At 39.4% G+C, this 22,104-nt stretch overlaps 2 protein-coding genes across 3 annotated transcripts; one reads left to right on the top strand and one right to left on the bottom strand.

Moving 5' to 3' along the window:
• Window positions 1–2,640: 2,640 nt before the first annotated feature.
• LOC109031704 (1-acyl-sn-glycerol-3-phosphate acyltransferase alpha-like) lies at window positions 2,641–10,995 on the bottom strand. Its single transcript, XM_019043373.2, has 3 exons — window positions 8,212–10,995; window positions 4,055–4,220; window positions 2,641–3,283 (listed from the first exon to the last, which is right to left on the bottom strand). Exons 1-3 carry the CDS (start codon window positions 8,368–8,370, stop codon window positions 3,129–3,131), a joined length of 480 nt encoding a protein of 159 aa, XP_018898918.2. The 5' UTR covers window positions 8,371–10,995; the 3' UTR covers window positions 2,641–3,128.
• Window positions 10,996–19,414: 8,419 nt separating this feature from the next.
• LOC109031756 (protein FAM32A-like) lies at window positions 19,415–21,749 on the top strand. Of its 2 annotated transcripts, XM_019043488.2 has the most exons (4): window positions 19,424–19,636; window positions 20,425–20,447; window positions 20,786–20,921; window positions 21,410–21,749. In XM_019043488.2, exons 2-4 carry the CDS (start codon window positions 20,425–20,427, stop codon window positions 21,530–21,532), a joined length of 282 nt encoding a protein of 93 aa, XP_018899033.2. In that variant the 5' UTR covers window positions 19,424–19,636; the 3' UTR covers window positions 21,533–21,749. The 2 variants fall into 2 exon arrangements, with proteins under 2 accessions (XP_018899032.1, XP_018899033.2); XM_019043487.2 differs by lacking the exon at window positions 20,425–20,447 and having other exon boundaries at window positions 19,415–19,636.
• The last annotated feature ends 355 nt before the right edge of the window (window positions 21,750–22,104 follow it).

Here is a 22,104-nt window from a genome sequence, read left to right as displayed (position 1 = left end):
CATCATAAAGCGAAAAAAGTAGCCTTCACTTCCGAATTTAACTCCCAATTAGCACGACAGATTGCAATTAGTAGCAATTACATTGTAAAAATATTGCAATTCCACAGAGTGATGCGTATATTGCCTAGCTCCTATTTGAAGGGGCCCCATTTATTGAAACTTATTGCAATAAAATTGAACTAAGTTGCAATTTTTCATTGCATTGCATGTATCCTATCTTTCCGACACACGGGGCTCATTTTGTTGATTGTTTGAAATTGGCATACGTCGACTAAATGATGTAAAAATATTGCAATTTAATGGTAAAGAAATTACAATTTTATTGAAATCAAATTTCAATTTAATATCAATATTTTCGTTGTACTGTGCTACTTGAGCTTTTGCCTCACCCAATTACATTGCTCAGTTGATTAGTGCGGTGCCTCTACAATATCGACGGTGAAACTACTAGACCACGTATCTCGTATGCGCGGTATTTACAAATCTCCGCTCCCATTTTATTTTTCTGAAGGAGCATAAATCAATATCAGTTCTCGAAATTTTTACAGAGTTTTTTCCGCATAAAGAGGAAAAAACAAGGAAATTTTCAAGCTTTGACGTAGAGTAGTTTTCCATTTAAAAAATAAAGTATGATGACAGAAAGTCTACAACGTCGCAAACCGAGATACGTGGTCTGTAGTTTCACCGTCAAAGTTCTCGCTTAAGTTGTGAGAAATGTAGACATCCTTTCGAAAACGTTCATTCCTTGCTTTAAGGGATTATGTGAATAGTCCATTGATGGCGGCAGGCACATTTCCGATTTTCTGACCGCCCATGGTGTCAGGTATAACTCCAGATCCTTTCCCTTACAAATGACGTTAGTTTCAGCTACCTCCATCTCAGTTTCGGTCGAAAAGGGAAAATACAGAAATGAAGTGGCGGAATAAGTCCATATCGTTAAAAAAACTACTTTTTAAAAGAGAAAATTAATTAAGGGCATAATTCAATAGATGCAGGAGAATCTCAAATAAATAAAGTTTGAACTGACTTGATGGGTGGAAAGTTTAAAAATTTCTCATTTTTTTACTCTATAATTTTAACTTGCTAATTTTTCGGATCCTGACGTCAAGTTTGCTGTCACTCTCCTCTTTTAAATGGCGACAGTGAAAATTTTTAGTTTTCCATCGAAGGAAAATAGCTGATGGTAGTGAAGAGGCAGCACATTTTGAACAAAGTTTTTTGCAATTTTTTCCTAAATCTTTTGACAGTAAGTATAGGAAATGTATAAACATATTTTACAAGTTACATACAAGCTATCAAAAAATACATTAATGTACAAAATGTACAGGTACACCCAACTTTTAATGTACGCACAGAACCGTTCATCCACTTCAACCCCCTGTGTCTCCGAAAATTTTCAAATCAAGCTGAAATTATTCTTTGAGACTTACGGCATCATACGCCTCAGTTTGGCGCGAGTCCCATATGCCGAATCAATAGTCTGAAAAGGGGCGAATTTTGGCCCTTTTTTAAGAAAAGACTCTTCCTCCCAGGCAAAAATAATCACACTTCGGGCTCCTTTTTTTTCAAATACGCTCCAAATTTTTCTTACGAGAGGAACTATCGTGAAAAATCCATGCGTACAACATTGAAATCTTCAACAGAAAAGATACTGCAGTCTAAAAGTAAGACATTTTCAAACGAAAATCCTACGCAAGAAATTTTGTCGAAAATTACGGAACTTGACATCAAAGAGGTATATGCATCGCCCAGAAGAATTGGGCCCAGAACGGAATCTTGTCATACCTTCACCTTTTGTAAAGAAAGGTTAGAGAAGTTAAAAAATGGCGGACTTTTTGATCTAGCCCCCTTGGGGAGGGGGGGGTCAAAGAAAAATCAACTTTTACCCATAACTTTTGAACGGTTGCAGTTATTGAGTTGAACTTTTTTTAAATAAAAGAATACTTAAAAAGACCTTTCTATCGAGCATAAGAAATTGACAATCGTTTAATTTTTGGCAAAGTTATGGCTCATCAAATTTTTGAAAAATTTTAATTTTGGATTTTTCCATTTTTCGACGGGAGGGGTCGCACGAAATGTTGTGAATATGTGTGCAAAAAATAGCCCTTGTTTTCTTCTTTAAAATGAGCTAAGGAACATGTTGGGGGAAATGATTAGTTTCGGAGTTATGCTTTTTCAAAGTTGACTCGACAGGGTACGTATGGGCCTCGGGCCAGAGTCCCGCAGCTGCGCCCGGGAGCGCCCTGTTCCATGTTCATCTCCGTAATTGTTTAACATTTTACACCATTTTGACGATTTAGTAAGCATACATATAAGGATCAATATGTTATATGTAATTTCCCTCCCCTCTTTTTTATTTCATCTCAAGTCTAAAGGCATATGTCTCGAAGGAATGGGAGCTTTTACGAAAGAGGGGATTTGATATTAATTTTATATTTTACTGTCATGATTGACTTTAACTGATTATTGTATTTTGTTCTGGTACCCAAAATCAATGCTCAGAATTCTTTTTTGTCCTTAATGAATACTACCAAATCACAGAACCATTTCCTGAAATGGTGTCAAGATAGATCCTCAGAACTATTAAACCAAGCTTACTAAACCAAAGGTTGCTCAAGTTGATTTTTCTTTGACCCCCCCCCCCCCCCCCCCCGGGGGGCTAGATCAAAAAGTCCGCCATTTTTGAACTTCTCTAACCTCTCTTTACAAGAAGTGGAGCTATGACAAGATTCCGTTCTGGGGCCCAATTCTTATGGGGGATGCATATACCTCTTTAAGGTATGCCCGCTGTACCTTAATTACACGTATAATGTTTCAGCACATCGCACTTTGATGATTAGCCTCAATTTTGACGATGTTTGTGATACTGCGGGTATCTGAATACATACATTATCAGTTCACATTAGCCAATTGCTCAAAGAGAGACTTTTTTTATCTTCAGTGCCACACAAATGCCCCTTTTACGCTAGTTAGAAATCATGGTCAGGTAGTTTGGGATATCAAACTTAAAAATTTCTGTTACATTTCAAATTTCTCGAAATTTGCAGAATATGGTCCTCTTTAAGTTGTGATAACCATGCACCAGGCCCTGAATTTTGTTTCACCGCATATTTGGTTGAGATCGTGATTCAGTCTTCTTGTAAGCTACTTTGACGTACTTCTTGAGATAGTTTTTGGTAAGCATCGTTCATAATAGAGTAAGTCTTTTCGATGAGTTGATTCATATCATCTTTGGTCAACCCTGCCGTTGGGATCGGAGGTAATATTTGGACCTCGGCCATCCCTGAAAAAGATTCCAAAATTGTGTAACAACCATAAATGTTTAACAATGTTTGCAGAATAAAGTAAAACTTACAATTAGCAAAGTGACAAAAATTGGTATTATCATAATATAACATTTATCTGGGGATTAAGGAAAGAGGCTCTTATCCCGTATGTCTTTGAGGCATTATCGTGCACAATTATCACAAATTGCATACTCTAATGTATGTAGGCGTTTATCTATTGAGTTATAGCCAAAAACTGTGAGTCCATGTTGTATTACAACAAGAGATGAGTAATTATTACTTAGAATAACAATTTGAGCAAAATGTGTGCTTAGTTAACGTAAATTCATACATGGCTATTTGCAGGCATTTTATACCGCTACGAAAGCGCGAACTTGCGTCGTGTTTCAAAATAAGTAATGCTCACCCTAACTATAAAAGGACAAGAAAGTACTTATGCGTGATGATCAGAAACTGCCACTTATGTTGCCGGGCTAAGCACACACCGCAGATCTGGATAATTTCAATCAGAGATTGGCAAATTTTACTTATTATGGCTATGACAGAATAGGCAACCATCAGTGCAACATTGACATAAATGCCATCTGTAACTATTCGGAATTGTAAACCATCTCTTTTTCAATGTGAGCCTCGTTTCTTCTTAGTCATTCTTTGTCTCATTGTCGCAATCATTTCCGATTTTTTTTTTTTTTTTTTTTTTTTTTTTTTCCGGTAAGAAAACAGAGTTATCGATGTCATATGCGGTTAGAATTTAGACTTGTCTTTACCTGAGTCGAAGGTGTGTGTTTTAGCGTCAAGGAAGGGGTAGCGAGCGATGATGATTGGCTGGATGGGAGTCTGCGAGGCGATGGCGACGTGAAATGCGCCTTTCTTGAACGGAAGCAACTCCGCTCCTCCGTTTCGAGTGCCCTCGGGGAACATGCCCAGCTTGATCTGCAAACAAAGTCAACATGCCAACTAATCAGGAAAGCAATGAAGCCCGCTCGTGAATAAAGGCTAGGAGCACATCTTCGTAAGGATTTTTCAATGTTCCCTGTTAAGTTATATTACGATCCTTTTTAGTTTTTCTCAGAATTTTCTATTTTCTCGCTGTATTAGACTGTTTGTAACATTTAAAAAAAAATCGCATCCTCAACTGGTCATTATTGCAGGAAATTTAAAGAGATCATCGAATTTTTAAAAAGTCCAAAAAAATCTCAAAATTTATCACATTGTAATTAAAAATGTGCAGAATCTCGGATTGGGTTTATTAAAATCATTTTTTTAAAATGAAGTATGAAACGAGCGAAAATATTCCGTCAAAATTTCCGGCGACTGAAGAAGTTCCGCGGCAATTCTTTAGAAAAACTGTATTTGCCATTCGTAACAAGAATGATTAAAAATGAGACATTATTTGAAGTGTGCAACGTTGCAGTCGGAGCTAAATACGCTTCCTTACGCGTGTAGGAGAGGATATTTGAACTCATTCACGGCAGGCGCAGTGATACAACTATTCGACCACGGGTGTAAGCATGTTGCTGCCAGCCGGATTGAAGGCGCGCCACACTCCAGCAATTACTCGGGTCGCGTCCCGTGCGATCTCCCTGGCTGGCGCGCCGCTAAATTGTCCTTGCCTCTCTGTCCCGTTTTTACCACAATTTGAGTGAAAGTGTATCCCTGAATTGTAACGATTCAGAATCTCGGATCGGGTTTATAAATTTCATTTTTTTAAAATGAGGTATGATGAAACGCGCGAAAATATTACGTCAAAAGGACTACGTGCAAAACGGGACATTTCGGGCTCTGGGCGGATACCTTTGAGACTTGCCCTATTCATTCACCTAACAATTAATGCCCCATCTTTTCCCAAAGTTTCAAGCTCCCCAAAAATTTTGGGGAGACGCGGCGGGGGGTCAAAGTTAAAAACCGGCAAAATTTTCGCGAATTTATTACTCGAAAACCAGGAAGTTTTGGAAAACGCGGTTTAAACAAGCGTATTCAGCGTGACGAGAGCTTTCAGAAAATGTAGAACATCATAGGGTCTTGTCAACTTCAGCTCGAGTTATCGCCTCCGAAGCGCCGGAACGCTCAAAAAGGACCCCTTATTTTTTCACCTTTGGGCCGATTTAAAAAAAAAGCCATTTTTTTTTATTTTGACGAAAAACTGATATGTTGTTCTTGACTCTCTGTAACCCCTCTAGCTCTTTACCGCATGCTGGGGAAATGTTTTGGTCGGGAGTTATAAGAGCGGAAAGGAGCGAAGGTCGGGAAAATCGGCTATTTTAAACTGCGCACGCGGCGTTGATCGGAGGGAAAACGTCCCCTCCGACTCAGTTCGGCGAATCACACTCCTCTGCCGACCTCGCATTGTTGCCACATGTCTCCTGATCCGTCGCCGCGGGTAGATTAAAATAGCCGATTTTCCCGACCTTCGCTCCTTTCCGCTCTTATAACTCGCGACCAAAACATTTTCCCAGCATGCGGTAAAGAGCTAGAGGGGCTACAGAGAGTCAAAAGCAAAATATCAGTTTTTCGTCAAAATAAAAAAATTGTATTTTTTTAAATCGGCCGAAAGGTGAAAAAATAAGGGGTCCTTTTTGAGCGTTCCGGCGCTTCGGAGGCGATAACTCGAGCTGAAGTTGACAAAACCCTATGATGTTATACATTTTCTGAAAGCTCTCGTCACGCTGAGTACGCTTGTTTAAACCGCGTTTTCCAAAACTTCTTGGTTTTCGAGTAATAAATTCGGGAAAATTTTGCCAATTTTTAAAGTTGACCCCCCCCCCCCCCCGCGTCACCCCAAAATATTTGAGGAGCTTGAAACTTTGGGAAAAGATGGGGCATTGTTAGGTGAATGAAGAGGGCAAGTCTCAAAGGTATCCGCCCCGAGCCCGAAATGGCCCGTTTTGCACGTAGTCCTTTCCGGCGACTGACTAAAATCCGCGAAAATTCCTTAGAAAAACTGTATTTGCCATTCGTAACAAGAATGATTAAAAATGAGACATTATTTGAGGTGTGGAACGTTGCAGTCGGAGCTAAATACGCTTCTTTACTTGTGTAAGGAAGGATACTTGAACACATTCACGGCAGGCGCAGTGATACAACTATTCGACCACGGGTGTAAGCATGTTGCTGCCAGCCGGATTGAAGGCGCGCCGCACCCCAGCAATTACTCGGGTCCCGTCCCGTGCGATCTCCCTGGCTGGCGCGCCGCTAAAATCGCCTGAAAAGGGAGGACTGCACGTCATTATCCTTGACTCTCTGTCCCGTTTTTACCACAATTTGAGTGAAAGTGTATCCCTGAATTGTAACGATTCAGAATATCGGATTGGGTTTAATAAATTTATTTTTTTAAAATGAGGTATGAAACGAGCGAAAATATTGCGTCAAAATTAACGGCGACTGAAGAAGTTCCGCGGAAATTCCTTCGAAAAACTGTATTTGCCATTCGTAACAAGAATGATTAAAAATGAGACATTATTTGAAGTGTGCAACGTTGCAGTCGGAGCTAAATACGCTTCCTTACGCGTGTTGGAAAGAATATTTGAACTCATTCACGGCAGGCGCAGTGAAACAACTATTCGACCACGGGTGTAAGCATGTTGCTGCCAGCCGGATTGAAGGCGCGCCGCAATCCAGAAATTACTAGAGTCCCGGCCCGTGCGATCTCCCTGGCTGGCGCGCCGCTAAAATCGCCTGAAAAGGGAGGACTGCACGTCATTATCCTTGACTCTCTGTCCCGTTTTTACCACAATTTGAGTGAAAGTGTATCCCTGAATTGTAACGATTCAGAATATCGGATTGGGTTTATTAAATTCATTTTTTAAAAAAAGGTATGAAACGAGCGAAAATATTGCGTCAAAATTTCCGGCGACTGAAGAAGTTCCGCGGCAATTCCTTAGAAAAACTGTATTTGCCATTCGTAACAAGAATGATTAAAAATGAGACATTATTTGAAGTGTGCAACGTTGCAGTCGGAGCTAAATACGCTTCCTTACGCGCAGGCCCGCCACAAGGGGGGGGATACTGGGTCCTTGGTACCGGGGCCCGGGCCCTGGAGGGGCCCGTGACGCAAGTGACGAACCACTACGAATTCATGTGTAACCCTTGTCTTGTAGGGAAAAGTGAAAAAAATACCCTAAAAATTCCGCAAAAGGTGAATAAAGTTTCAAAAACACGCTAGGGCACTATAAAATTTTTCTTACTTCTTTAAAGATTTCCAAGATTTTGAGTATATGTAGAATGATATTTTTAGTAACTGTGTTTCATTTTCTTCCGTTGTTGGATGCTAAGAGGCTCCTTTCTGGGCATCCTCGACTTCAATGGCTTAACTCCCTTGCCATAGACGTACGAAAGGGGAGTCCAGGGGGGCCCGGCTCCCCATAGAATTGAAAAATTATCATCTGCCCCCTCAAAAAAAAAATTATAGATGTTTTGAATGCAACAATTCGAAGTTTTTGGTGCTGAAAGTAAACAAAAAGGCGTATTATTCTGCAGAAATTGATGGAAAATCTCCATCAAAGAGCTACAAAATGCGTCCAAATAGATTTAAAATTTCAAAAATTTCCCGGGGAGGCCCCCCGGACCCCCCCCTCCCTCCCTGTGCTAAGGGCTTGGGCCAGAAAATTGGTACCAGGGCCCGAGATGGGATGTGGCGGGCCTGCTTACGCGTGTTGGAAAGAATATTTGAACTCATTCACGGCAGGCGCAGTGAAACAACTATTCGACCACGGGTGTAAGCATGTTGCTGCCAGCCGGATTGAAGGCGCGCCGCAATCCAGAAATTACTAGAGTCCCGGCCCGTGCGATCTCCCTGGCTGGCGCGCCGCTAAAATCGCCTGAAAAGGGAGGACTGCACGTCATTATCCTTGACTCTCTGTCCCGTTTTTACCACAATTTGAGTGAAAGTGTATCCCTGAATTGTAATGATTCTTAGGTTACCTACCTTGTTTTTGCGAACGGACTCGCCCATTTTGTTGAGCGTGCTGACAGCCTTTTCCGGCTTTGTTTTATCAATAAAGGTGACCCCTTGAAGCCAGGCACTGGGACCATAAGGAAAATAGTATAAGACCTCTTTCTTGGCGATCGGGCTGAGACCCTCCATAAACGGCCACAGCTCGGCAAAAACTGTAACAGGGACCAACTTTCATAAATTGATCACGAAAATGATGAAATTAAGTTTGTTCACGAGGGAAAGAACTATAATATATACGGAGAGAACATTTTCAATGGAATTATTCCTATTGAGTTGTGACGGAAAATTGGATTTTGAGATTCTGATGTACTCTCTCCGCGTAATGCGTAATGTTCTAAAGAATAGCAAACACACTTGCTATCAGCAGAAAAATAAAATTATTCATAGAAGTAAAATAGTAGTCAATCCTTGCGTTTTAATAGACAATAAGACTAAAACTTTAAAACTTATATAATGCTTGAAGACTTTTGGTGTATGCCCATTCTTATATTGTGAAACAGTAGACTCTCTATTCCTTTATTATTCAACACGATTTTTTCATTACTGAAGCTTGGCATTTCCAGACATAAAAGGAAAGAACCTTGTTTACTACCAAGTAGCAGTGATCGCGATTAGTCGCGATTTGATCGGATAATATTTCGCGATTTTATCGACATCGATTTATTGCAATATCATCAGAAAAAAATTGCGATTAAGTGCGATTTCATCGCTTAAATTTGCAATTAAATCGCGATTTTATCGACGACGTTTCGTCAAAGACATTCATCATCCAACAAGAAATCGTGATAACTTGAGATAAAATTTCGATTTTATGGAGATAAACTTGCGACAAGAATTGAATCAGTGAGAACGATAACACACCAACTCGAAAAAATGAAAAGAACGAGGACAGGAAGACACACACAAAACTGCACAGTAGGTGAAGAAGTAAGTCCAAGAAGAAAATTTTTGATGCCGAAAGACAAGTACTTAAGGACACTTTAAAGGTCCAAATTGGAACAGACTCGGTAACTTCAAAGACTTTTATGAAAATTGACTGTCCTTAGTGAAAATTGAGGATTTTAGAGTTACCGAGTTGGTGTGTTTTCGTTCTCACTGATTCAATTAGGATAATCGCTTTGCTGTTGATCATTTAAGCGATTTTATCGCTAAAAAATTGTAAGAAAATCGCAACTTAATTTCAAAATATCGCAAATTTTCCGTTGAAAAAAGCTACTTAGGTTTGAGCAAAAATTGAAAATGTGTTCAATGTATTTTTTTTTTTTTTTTCAATTAAACCGTGACCATGTTTTACAAGAATTATAGAAAATTGGTCCAGCTTGGACCTCCTGATTACAAAAAAAAGCCCAAAGGTCGTTTTAATAATGTGACGATTTTATGCCCTGCTGAACAGCTATTCCTCGAAACTGCGGTTTGTAAACTGCAAATTTTAAACCGCCAATACCTCGGTATAGTTTGAAACTTTGAGGTGTTTTTAACTAAAAAATGTTTGTAATATACGTTTCTATACTCTGGTACCGATAACACAATTTTTAGTATCAATAAACTGGGATCCGTAATTTTGTTGACGGGCACAATTGTTTTGTGCTTACTTGATTCGTTCGGTTGGGTCGGGGTATCTATGTGGTGATTTTTGCCCCGCAGACCTGTATGATGAAAGAGTGCCTATAGTAGCCCCTTGCCACTCGTGTTGCTTGCTTTCGCACGTCCATTTTTCACCTGAGCGTCAAACCCAAAGCAATTGAGAATAGAGTGCTTCGTGCCGCGCCGGCGCACATTGAATCGAGTCAATAGGAGAGGTCGGGCAAAATGTTGAAACTTTAAAAGCTTATAACTCCGTTTTTACACAATTTTGAGATTCTATAAGTTGTTCCATTGGTTTCCTCGTAAAACTTTCTTCCTCAAGCACCCCTTGAAATTTAAAGTGTGACGAAATAAACATCAAAATTTGCGGTTTTAATCCAAAATTTCATGTCTGACCTCTCTAATTGATTCGATCCTTTGTTCGGCGTGACACCGCTTGCTTCGCTCAACGGGCAAAACAGCCCAAAGCGCCTTCAACGGTCTGGATATGCAACGAGGGAATCCCTCGAACACGAATAGTTGCATCCAGGCATTAGCACCAACATCTATAGCCTCACAGCATTGATCGAACACTGTGCAACTGTTCTGTCGTGTTGAATAAACCACAGTATGAACATTTAAAGGTTGAAAACGTTCCTCCCGGTGTTAAATTTATATTTAGCGAAAGTTATTAATATTTTTATTAGATACCATTTATCAAAGTGCGGATAAGATTCTTTGAAAAACCGGAGGAAAAATATTCACCATTTTCCTCGGAAATTCGTATTTGTTCAAGGAAATTTTGCGACGTTTGAATGTCTTCGGCTAGAATGGCATATCTTTAAGTACGCCCGGCAAGGTGATTGTTGAAATTGATTCACAAAGCAATGAACGAGAGAGACAAAGGGATAATGGAGTGATCGTATTGGTGGAAGCGGATGGTTACAAAAGACAAAATATGTAAGTAATAGACTAACGAACGGTAACCCACTAGAGACCCTATGGTTTGTCCATCATTCTCCCCTTAGTTCATCATACCACCCAGTTCAACCGCAATAAAATGGCTCCATTTTCCCTTTAACTTATTTGTCAATCTTTGCACGGAGGAGAGAAGGCACTCTGTTTTATTCGGCTCCTAATATCAATTGAACAATGTAGTCTTTTTTTCTTCCCAAAGCAAAGACTAAAGCGCAGCAATTTTTAGATTTATTGGAGTTAATTTCCTGAGTTAGCAGTAAAATAGCTGGAAAACTGGAGAGAGTGTTTACCTACCAATGAGAATACTGACTTACCAACTAAATCTATCGCACTCTGATGATTGATCAGAACAACTGATCCAAAATCGCTGGAAAACTGGAAAGAGTGTTTACCTACCAATGAGAATACTGACTTACCAACTAAATCTATCGCACTCTGATGATTGATCAGAACAACTGATCCGCTGTCGTTGACGATATTTTCATACCCGCGAATTTTCCACCTTACACCAACCAACCTCGATACAAGTCGGATTGCCCATGAAGTTTTTCTAAAAAGCAATAGAGAGGCTCAAATGTATTATTACAGCAAAATTATTTCGAAAAAAACGGAATAAATAGTACAATGGGACTTTTTAAAAGTAATGACGCGTCTTATTTCTCTTTATATCTTCCGTATTTTGCTTTCCATCCACTAAAAAGAGATTTCTTGAAAGAGAGTGCTTTCCTCTTCAGACCATTGTTTTTCCATTAGTATTTTGTTACGGGTAGGCTAAAAACCCATAAGCTTTGCTTGTCTCGTCTCAGAGTAATTAATCAAACATTAGGGACTCAATCACGGCACAATAAGATAATAATTATGAAAATTAATGACTGAATATCCTGAGATTTTTCAAGAGAGGGGTAATACAGTAAACCCTCTTCCATCCCCCACTCACACCTTCCGCAACCCCCGCTATGTGGAGGAAACCATCAAACTTGATTAATTACTCCTTCTTGATACCGAGCGATACCTCATTGGCAGCATAGAGCAAGGCAGTTCAAGTTCACGCCTCGCGCCATCGCGCCTTCAATTTTGCAGATGCAACACTGACATCCACTAAGCATGAATAGTTGTATCTCTACGCCGTTATCAACGCGCGTCCTTTCCCTGACTTTATTCCCATGTTGTGTTGATTCCTTTTGTTTTATTTGTAGTGGTGCTGTTAGGGCTACGTGAACAACACTGGCGAAGATAAGAGAGTTGTAATTGGGCCTCAACTTATAAGTTTTCTCACTATGTAATTCAAGCGACACCTCATTAGCAGCATAGATCGAAGCGTTGCAAATTCACGCCTCGCGCCATGGCGCCTTCAATTTTGCAGATGCAACATGGACATCCATCAAGCAAAAATAGTCGTATCTTTGCGCCGTCATTGTTAGAGTGTTTCTTATTTTTGAAATTTGAGAAAAGTAATGTGAAGTTTCCTAAAAATATGCTATGATATGTCCAAATAATAATGATTTTGAACTAAGAAAAAGAAAAAGGAAAAAAAGAAAGAAAAAATGTGTAAAAGTCTCTCGCGCGTCTTAAAGGGCAAACGTCTAAAATTTGGTAGGTATTTTGGGGAGAGTTGTGATTTGTCTAGGATTTTTTTTCTTTTCAACTACCCCTAGTAATCTCAAGCCGGGTCAAATTGATCCGACTGTATCTCCTGGAGGCGAGTTACATATGGTGGATGAGGAGTGGCAAGAAAACGTCAATATGATGCAGTATGATTCCACGAAGGTGACTATTTCAAAAAAGTATTTCTTACCCTCCAAAACATAGAAATAACAAATATATAATACTTCAAAAACAATCAAAATCAATGGATTTCGATACGAGTTAAATACTTGACGCATAGAAGAAGTGTTGGGCATCTATGGGTTAAGGTTCAAAAATACAAAACACAAGTGAATGATTTTCTCTACGAATTGTTTCATATCCAGAATTACAAGTTCCTGATTCCTTTTTATCTATAAAAAAACTGCTCATATTTTATAAGATGGTGTGAATTTTTGGGGACATTTCTCTGCCAAAAATACTCAGAATGTAAAGCTCACGACTTTTGCCACTTGAGATGAAATTTCAAATTTTTGATCCGAAATAAAAGCAAATAAAAGTTATATTTCCTGATGATTTTTTTATTAAATACTTACAGACCATTCTTCCAGCCTCGAGGTTGAAGCAACATTATCGGGAGGAAGAGAGCAGAGAAAAAAGCCATTCCGAGTACGAATGAGACAAATTTGAAATAGTAGCGGAACGTCTTACTTGCATTTATGACAGCATTAACCAATGCAGTTATCAAGATAGTACCACTCAGTATTCCACCAGCGAGGAGGGCCATTATAAATAAATGCTCCCTGTCACCTGTGAACCCATAAGAAAAGAGGTGGCACTATTATTCATGCATGAAAAGAGAGGCATGGGAATCAGCGATATGGTCAGCGACGAATATAGACAATTCTGAAACCGACAGGTTGATCCTTCTTAACTCGAGTCCTGCTGCTTATCTTTTTGCCTAATGAAATATTGAAGGCGCTTTTCTTACCGCACCTTTTAACTGCACGGCTCTCCCGCTCCCCAATGTTTAACGCGCTAGAGAAAAAATCAAGAACTATCTCCGAAAGCATGCTAGCAAAACGATGGCTGTCCTCTGAACACGTGCCTTAAACGCAATGTTGCAAAAATTCAGCTTTAGTCATATTTTTAAAATACAAATAAACGGGGCAATTTCATTTCTTGACATTTTACAGAATCATGCTACTGCTCAGGTCCGATTCGACATTCTGAATGTCCACTATCAAACTTTCTCGGTGGAATCGGTAGAAATGAATCAATATTCATCGAAATTTTTATACTTGCCTGTCTGTCTACGATGTCTGAGCCAATCTATATTGGAAATTTAGTAAACCTCTGGATTGGAGGTACACTTTTTTCGACTTTCCATAAGTCACTAACAATTTGATTGTAAACGATAAAGAACGATTAATACTTACTGAAAACTCCCTAATTCAGATCAAACTAAAATCGATGCACCAATTATATACACAAAAATGAATGCTCTTTTAAAATTGATGGTAACTAGGAGGACTGGCAGAACAGTGGCTGCCGTGGCAAATTGAAGAATTTCAACTGGTTCATAACTGCTGAGGGCTCGGATTATTCGATGAGATCCCCCAATTTCAGGAAAACTGGGTGCAAAAAAAATTGCTAATTGCTCCTGCGTCCTGAGTATTGATCGTGGCATGAATTTAAAAATTTATGGTCGCACAGTGGTGTTGTTTCTAGCAGAGAATTGAAACCGGTCCAGAAAAGGCGTGGTTTGTGTCGCACTTCACGCGAGCTCGAAACGTCTGGGCGACTCAATTGCTTGACTGGGTGATGCTTCAATAATCTGCGTGTTGTGTTGCTTGTTGCTGTAAAATTTTGCTCCAAGTAACGATGGTGAAAGTAAAAAAAAACCGCGTAAGTGCCTTGAATGCGACTTTTTAAAATATCTGTTGTTTTTGTAGGTAGTTTTTTTACCAAAAAAAAAATAAATAAAAATAAAAAAATACTCTAAAAAACTGAAATTTAGATACTAAGTTTTGTAATCTCACGATCTATGTGAAAAGGATTAATTTTCTTGACTTTGCTTCCATCGACTCAAATCTACATACATACAAGTCGCTTTATAGGACTCCTTGGCGCTCTACGACACCTCAGCTCCACTTCCCTCTGTCGAAGTATGATCCTTCGGGCATTGAGCACCTTAACATTTCTGCCTCAATCCCGTCCCTCCAACCTCTCATTGGGCGTCCTCTACGCCCTCTCCCATGAGGAACCCGATCAAGGATCTTCTTTCGGCAACCTGTCTCCTGTCCTTCTCTGAATGATACCATACCAAATGGGCCGTTTCGCCATTATGTAATGCACGATGGTCTGTTTGGCATCAATGATCTCCCTTGCCGTCTCATTCCTGACGCGATCCCTTCTGGAAATTCACTCAAATCTACTTTCGTTAAACTCATGGAACTGTCACTTGATATTTTATGTACCGACACTTTGGATTTCCTGATGGTTTATAATGTCCAGATTTCGACGGTAAGTGGCCCACGGTGAGCAGCCAATTGAATAAACGTACAGCCAATTGAATAAACGTACATTTTCGCCCGGTCATTTGAGGCTAATTTTCATAATGAAAACGAGTTCTTGAACGAAATTCAAAGTGAACATTCTCGAATGGAAAGTCAATTGCGCAAGAAGATGGGCAGAACTCATTGTCACTCATTACGTACGTACTATTCTAAGAGCAACTTTCGCAGTCGGGGTTTTTCCCGTAGCAAGTTTACCGTAGGTATACTTCTTTTGGCGCGACGGCGTGAGCATTAATCGTTTGCTTCGAAAAGCGCTCAACTTCGAAAAAATTATAAAAGGACGTATTTCGGGTCACGCCTACCTTCTCTATACAGGGTGTCCCAAAAGTCCGCAGCCCCCCTTCCGGTTGCTTTTGAACGGTTAGAGATAGAAAAACGAAAATTTGGGAATGTATCTGTCTCAAATGGGATTATCTTTAAGGGGGGGGGGGGTCAACATTTTTGCCCTTCCCTCAAGGGGGCGTACTTTTTTCAAACGGTAGACCTTACCTTGTGATACATCATTGGAAAGAACATGAAAAACTAAGGATTTTGGCGTAAATTGCAGATTAATATCTTAATTTTTGACCGAGTTATGGTCAAAGGTCAAATTTGACCTATTTTTAAAAAAAAAAATCGTAACCTGGCTCAAATTATCGTGTCGAAAACAAGAAAACGGGAAAATTTACTAACTTGTAAGCACTATTATGTGAAAATCACAGAAATCACTTCAAACTAATTTTAAGGGGGGGGCGGACCCCGAAGTACGTCAGTTCAAAGGTCATACGATTTTCCGGCGAAATGAGCAAATTTTCCCTAGCTTTGCCTCAACGTACATTGTCTCGGTAAGTGTCAACATTGCGTTTCAAGTCCCCAAATTTCCCATTTCACCATCTTCCTATTTCTCCTCTCCTTCTCATTCCACTTTCATTTTTTTCAATTCTCTATATTCTAATGAAATCATTTTTAAGACGCTCGATGGACAGAGTAAGGAAGGGGAGTATGACGGTCGATGGGTAGGAGTGAGGAAGGGGAGTTCAAAGGTCAGAGTTTTAATAGTTTGGGCCTTTACTTTCAGAGCCTTTGCTTAGTCATGGAAAGCTATACGTGGCCCTGTCAAGGTCGACTTCCAAAAAAGGAATCAACATTTAGAGTCAGGAAACATTCATTAAGAAGTTTGGCGGGAAATTTCTCTTTGAAACGTTGTTTTGTTATTCAATTAAAATGATTTACTCATTATAATGAGCAAATCATTTTAAGCGATCATCACGAGCGGAATCCTTGAAATCGAGGATTTCGCTGGGCGCGAGGCGGCTTTTGGGGGCCTTAGGCGCCCCGGGGGTAGGGCCACGTAGCGGCCAGGTAGTAGACCCCCTAGTCTTCTCCTAATCATTATTCTTATTCCTCCACTCCTGCTCTTGTTAAATGTGTCCACCTCTTCTCCGTCGCACTCTCCTCCTTGTTGAGGAATATAAGTGACTCCTGAATCCCACCATCCGGCCATCTTCAATTTGAGCACTGGATTTTGAGCCGTTTGCGACGGGGTCCTAAAATTGGCTGCTCTGAACCGACCGGTAGGTACATGATAATTGATTTCGGAGCAAGTCTGGCGGGACGCAGACACGTGGAAATCAAAAGGAATTATCGGCATCCTGGCCTGGGCCCTGGGCCCCAATACAATGCATACATGGCAGGACCGAGGGAGAAGGACCCATCTCGCCATAGCTATGTACTCACTCTTTTGATTTGAATACGTCCATTTGAATTTTGGGAGCTCTTCACGCGCGACCTTGATATAGTTGCCTTGCTCCAGCGAAATACGCGTCTCGCTCTTGACGCGTACAGTGGAACGAGGTCGGACATGAAAGCTTTAACAAAATTATTGGATTTTTCACTACTCTTACCATGCTTAAGAAAAATGTGCAAGAAAACGTTCATTTAAAAATTTATCAGTTCATTTGTCATGGCCGAAACGTTTGCTATTAACACAGTGTAAGGTAATTTTTAAATAAACATTCTCTTGCACACGGTTTTTTAAAGCATGGTGCCTGAGTTTATATATTATCAAAGAAAAAATCGGCTAAAAACTCAATATTTGGAAAGGAACACATCAAGCTGTTCCACATGAGTTATTGCCAAATATAACGGTGCAAATCAATTTTTTACAAGAGAACGTTTGTGTGGATTCCTTTGAAAAGTTTAAGGAATTTGCTTCGTGCTATGCAGGAAATGCCCTGAAATTTGCACTACAATAAGCACAACAAAGATCCTGTAAAAAATTGAGCTGCACAGTTAAATTTGACAATAGCTGATGTGGCTTGGTTCATTTTTGCTTTAACGCGGTCCAACCAAACCTGTAAATTCTAATGTTTATTTTCTCAAGTTATAAATTTTAATAGGTGTTTCTGTAAGGTGCTTATACGATAAGCATCACTTTTTAACTTGTAATTTACGAAAATATAAGCTTTTAAATTGTTAACATCGCGTTCGACTCCTCCGACTGACTCGCGCCGTTGTGCGGCGCCTCGTCATCGGTCGTCGTGGCGGATCATGCAAATCAGCATGAATCGCTCAAATTCATTCGACCCTTCCGCCTTTTCCTCGGCTCCTTTCGCAGTGACCATGACGCAGACATGCCATCGTCAACTTGTCTACCAGCGCCGCTCGTCTTCACCAGAACGGGGGAGGGGGGAGGGCCGTATACCCCCTAAGCTCCCCCCCCCCCCCCCCGGATCGGCCTATGCTCTAAAGGAAGGCGATTCTGAGCTCACGATAAGTACGGGTGCGTTGCAGGGAGGAAGCAAGGGCTGTTACGAACGCATTACGACAGGGAGAGGGTCAGGGAAAACTTGAAAAATTGAAAGTGTTTCAATCGGAGGAAACGTAAAAGGGCGGGGATTTGTTGAGAGAATTTTGGGGGACAGGTCTATAATTTAATGCTTTTTTTCGCAGAAATCGTGATCAAATATTGAGAACTTTTTCACTCTAAACGAGGAAAACCATGAAAAATATGAAGATTCTGTTATATTGGTTTAAAAAACTCAAATAATCAGAGATATTCGATCATGATCAATACCTTCAGAAAAAACATATCGACGGTGAAAGTACCAGACTCCGTATCTCGGTTTGCAACGTCACAGACTCCTTTCATACTATATTTTTAAAATGAAAAACTTTTCAACGTCAATTCTTGAAAACATCCGTGATTTTTCTTATTTGAGTGAAAAAAAATCTGTGAAAACTTCAAGGAATGATATTGGCTTGTTTTCCTTTACAAAAGTAAAATGGGAGCAGAGGTTTTTAAACACCGCAAACGAACATGTGGCCTGGTGGTTTCACCGCCAGACAGATAGTAAGTCAGATAGTAGCCCATTCACACGATCATGTTGAGCCATCCGCAAATAACAATGTCATACAGTGAATGGAGATGTTGCATGTGTGAGGAATTTGCGATTTGACCGTTGACTCTTATGTAAAAGTTCGCGAGAAACACGATGTTGCGGCCACTGGTTTTCTCTGAAATTAACTCCCAAGCTCAAAAAAAGCTCTCGAGTTGAGGCCAAAATGGAGGAGATATCCCACGCTATTCTGAGAGTCCACCTCTACATCAAAACAAACTCTCCATGCAAAGATAGGGAGCTAATACATTGACAGGGCTGCCACTTTATTTGGGGACTCTAAAACTGAAAACACGGCATCCCTGCTAATGTATTAGCTTAGCACCCTATCTTTGGCATGGAGAGTTTGTTTTGATGTAGACGTGGACTCTCAGGATTGCGTGGGATATCCCCTCCGCATTTTGGCCTCAACTTGAGAGCCGTTTTTGAGCTTGAGAAAACCAGAGGGATCATCGTGTTTCTCGCGAACTTTTACATAAGAATCAACAGTCAAATCGCAAATTCCTCACATACATGCAACATCTCCATATTATATTATCGCCTATATTATACTATAGTATACTATAATCAAAGCTCTTAATTTACAGAAGACCCTCACTGTTTCTTGCCTCGATTTTATCGTATAAGAGGGGCTGTGATAGTTTTCCTTATCATGGTGGTCAGGAGAGACCCTAAAAAACCAGGGCATTTTAGTGAGGAAATACATAGAGACATCAGAGGACTGCTGTTATTGTGATAATAATAATAATTAAACCTTTGTAGATACTCGGTTCCTAAAACAGGTATCCTAGTCCGTAGGCACCCAAGGGGGAAAAAAACCACCACCCGTCTTAACAAACAGCTTACCTAGAGCATTGTTTAGCTTAAGCAACCCAGCAAAGCTGGTGACAGCAGTGAATATGAAAAATAACCTGGTGTAGTTTGCAAAGGTTTGAGCAACTATGAATAAACCAACGCAGGGAGGGGGCAGGAACGCGGACACTTTGTCATTGGCGCGTCTTTTCAGGTCTTCCCGCTGAGTTTTGAATTTCCCGCTAGTTTTAGCTGGAAATTAGTTCAGTGAGTGCTCGAAAGAGAGCGTTTCAAAACGTAAATACAGAAACTTAACCTCTGATTCAAACAAAACAACATATTTAAGGAAATTGTGGGAAATTGTAAGAAATCGTATTAATTGTTCATACCCTTGGTATCAGTGATTTTCAATCTTTACAAATTAATTCTATGTGCTCATTAAGAATTTGAAATGTCATCAGATTATGAGCAGTTCGCTAAGGGCCCCCTCAAACTGAAGAAGGACGTTTCTTCCGGAAAAAAGTAAGTGATGGACTAGCTCCGCTGAACTGATGGAATGTTATAACATTCCATCTTACAAGCACTCTATTTCTTTAAATTGAAAATTTACCATTTATTATGTTACATCTAATACAGCCTCAAGTTAAATATCTGGTGTATCCCTTTTGCTGGTACTGACAGTACACACTGCCATATTGGGCTTTGCAGGATTTCAAATCATCAAGTTAAACTGCAGCCTGACTGTTGAAATTTTTTGTTTGTTGGGACTACATAGATGACATAGGTTAAAAGGCGGAGTGTGATTGGTTGGCTGTGTCTTATCGCTGCTTTGTCGTACCTATGACAGGTTGAACTCGCGACAAGCTAATGGCACCTCGTAAGTTTCTAACAGTGTGTTGTCCATTCCACCTGACATAGGCACGACAAAGCAGCCATAAGACCTAGCGGACCAATCATGCTCCGCCTTTTAACCTATGTCATCTATGCCGTCCCAACCAACAAAATATTTCAACAATCAGGCTGCTGGAATGAGAAGGTGTGTTGTCAAAGTGAACTGTCTGGTACCGTTTGGAAATGGACTTATCTGATGTCGAGCAGTCGGGTTGTTAGACCATTTGAATTACCTGATGTCTCGTGTGTTCACTTAGGAACACGCAACATTTCTACTGAATGCTCAACAGTCACGAGAGGTTGATGGGACTGTAACTTTGCGTTAAGCCAATAGAAGATTCGAATTGAGTCTTATAGGTTTACTGATAGCTTACTTTGGTGTTGGCTCTAAAGAACTCAATTTTTTTCAATCATGTCAGATGAATGCAGGCACACTCTCAATGTATGTAAGGTTTGAACTCAACTTGCCCCTAACTCGGATGATCTGTAAATTGCTTGACATATACTTACATCACTTGCTGCAAAAAATTAGTCTTTACCCAGAACATAGGTTGCTATGACCAGTGAAAGTCTGAATGTGTTGTTTGCGAGAGGCTATTCTCGCAGTAGAAAACCTGTAATGTAAAATGAATATTAATTCTTACCATTACTTGAAGGCTAAATTACAGTTACTTAAAATTAACCATGACAAATCTTGTAAGCTCAGCTTCCAATGAACTATTCACACCGTCATAGTTCCATATTTTCCCCCTACTTATTCTGTATTTTGTTATCTTTCAGGAAGAAAAAGGAGAAGCAACGAGAAAAAGAAATAGTAAAACAGGTCACCAATGCCTCAAAAGAAACTGAAAAACCAAAAAATGAAATGAAATTAACCAAGGCTGAGTTGGCTTTTATGAAGCAGCAAGAGAAAATGGTATGTATTCAGATATTTCATTGCTCAAATGTAAAAAGTAGGGTTTGACATTCTATATTGAGACATTACTTCTAAGCATTAATAGGCAATAATGTTTAGCAAGAGCATGATGCAGTCGCAAAAATCAGATTTAATCATTAGATTAAGGCATACTTGGGAATGATTTTATCCATGGAAGCTTTACATTATTCATAAATGAACAATTTTGTAAATTCTTTGCTCGGTCTTGAAAACGACAATAGCAATACATATGTTATCATGGAGATTTTCCATCACTTGTGTCTCAGTACCTACCGAATGAGATTAACTGGTATTTTGAAAAATGAATGTCCTAATGGTATTTTGCAAATCCATAAATTTTGAATTTTTTCTTAAAAAAATAGAGTTAAAGTGTGAATCTATTATTTTATTTTTTATATATGAGGATATTTAATATAAAGAATTAATTACCTAAATATTGACATCGGAAATTATTTTGACTGTTTCAGAAAAAGGAGCGGATTTTGCAGCTAGCATCGACAACTCACAAACAGCGAGTGGAGAAATTTAATCAACATTTGGACAGTTTAACAGAGCACTTTGATATACCCAAAGTCAGCTGGACCAAATGAAGCTTCACAGCAACCCCAAATGTACATTCTGTATATATTTCTGTATTCTTAAGTTTCTCAGTATCATGCTTTCCTCCTTTTAAAAAATTGTCAAAGCAAAGTTTCATTTTTCCTGTACCATTCTTAAGCATAAATATTCTCATCCCAAAAATATTTTATTTATTCTGAAATTGTAAAATTTACTCAAATCAAATTAAATAAATAAAAAAAAAAAGAACAACATATTTTATTTTAAGAATTTTTCTTATCAACCTATTGGTAAATCAGCAACAGGTAAGTTTACATGAGTGAAAGGAAAAATTTATTTTCATAGAGGTTCAGGATACATATTCGTGGTGAAACTATGAAAACATGTTTTTCAATTGCGATGCAGTTCATAATTTCATGGCTTTTTTTTTTTTTCTTGAACATGTAATTAATAATTTTAGCAGAATGAGTAGACATTTGCAGATGAACCATTATTATTCTTGAATGAGAAAAAGGTATTAAACTAACAAAAATCGTAACCAAAGAAAAATTTACTAATAAAAAAAATCATTTAACTGGAAGCAGAGGATTGCGCTTTGCTAGTT

Source organism: Bemisia tabaci, chromosome 4, assembly GCF_918797505.1.
Source record: "Bemisia tabaci chromosome 4, PGI_BMITA_v3".
NCBI classification, from domain to species: domain Eukaryota; kingdom Metazoa; phylum Arthropoda; class Insecta; order Hemiptera; family Aleyrodidae; genus Bemisia; species Bemisia tabaci.
The sequence above is the reverse complement of the archived record's forward strand: the minus strand, read 5'-3'. Positions and strand labels throughout refer to the sequence as shown.

What these genes read in the sequence shown, in the direction of transcription:
- LOC109031704 (XM_019043373.2), bottom strand. Translation starts at nt 8,370, where the DNA reads ATGGAGGGTCTCAGCCCGATCGCCAAGAAAGAGGTCTTATACTATTTT. An exon ending in AGTCCGTTCGCAAAAACAAG is followed by an intron (nt 4,221 to 8,211) that starts GTAGGTAACCTA and finishes CTTTGTTTGCAG; the next exon opens with ATCAAGCTGGGCATGTTCCC. An exon ending in AACACACACCTTCGACTCAG is followed by an intron (nt 3,284 to 4,054) that starts GTAAAGACAAGT and finishes AATCTTTTTCAG; the next exon opens with GGATGGCCGAGGTCCAAATA.
- LOC109031756 (XM_019043487.2), top strand. Translation starts at nt 19,566, where the DNA reads ATGTCATCAGATTATGAGCAGTTCGCTAAGGGCCCCCTCAAACTGAAG. An exon ending in GACGTTTCTTCCGGAAAAAA is followed by an intron (nt 19,637 to 20,785) that starts GTAAGTGATGGA and finishes GTTATCTTTCAG; the next exon opens with GAAGAAAAAGGAGAAGCAAC. An exon ending in TGAAGCAGCAAGAGAAAATG is followed by an intron (nt 20,922 to 21,409) that starts GTATGTATTCAG and finishes TGACTGTTTCAG; the next exon opens with AAAAAGGAGCGGATTTTGCA.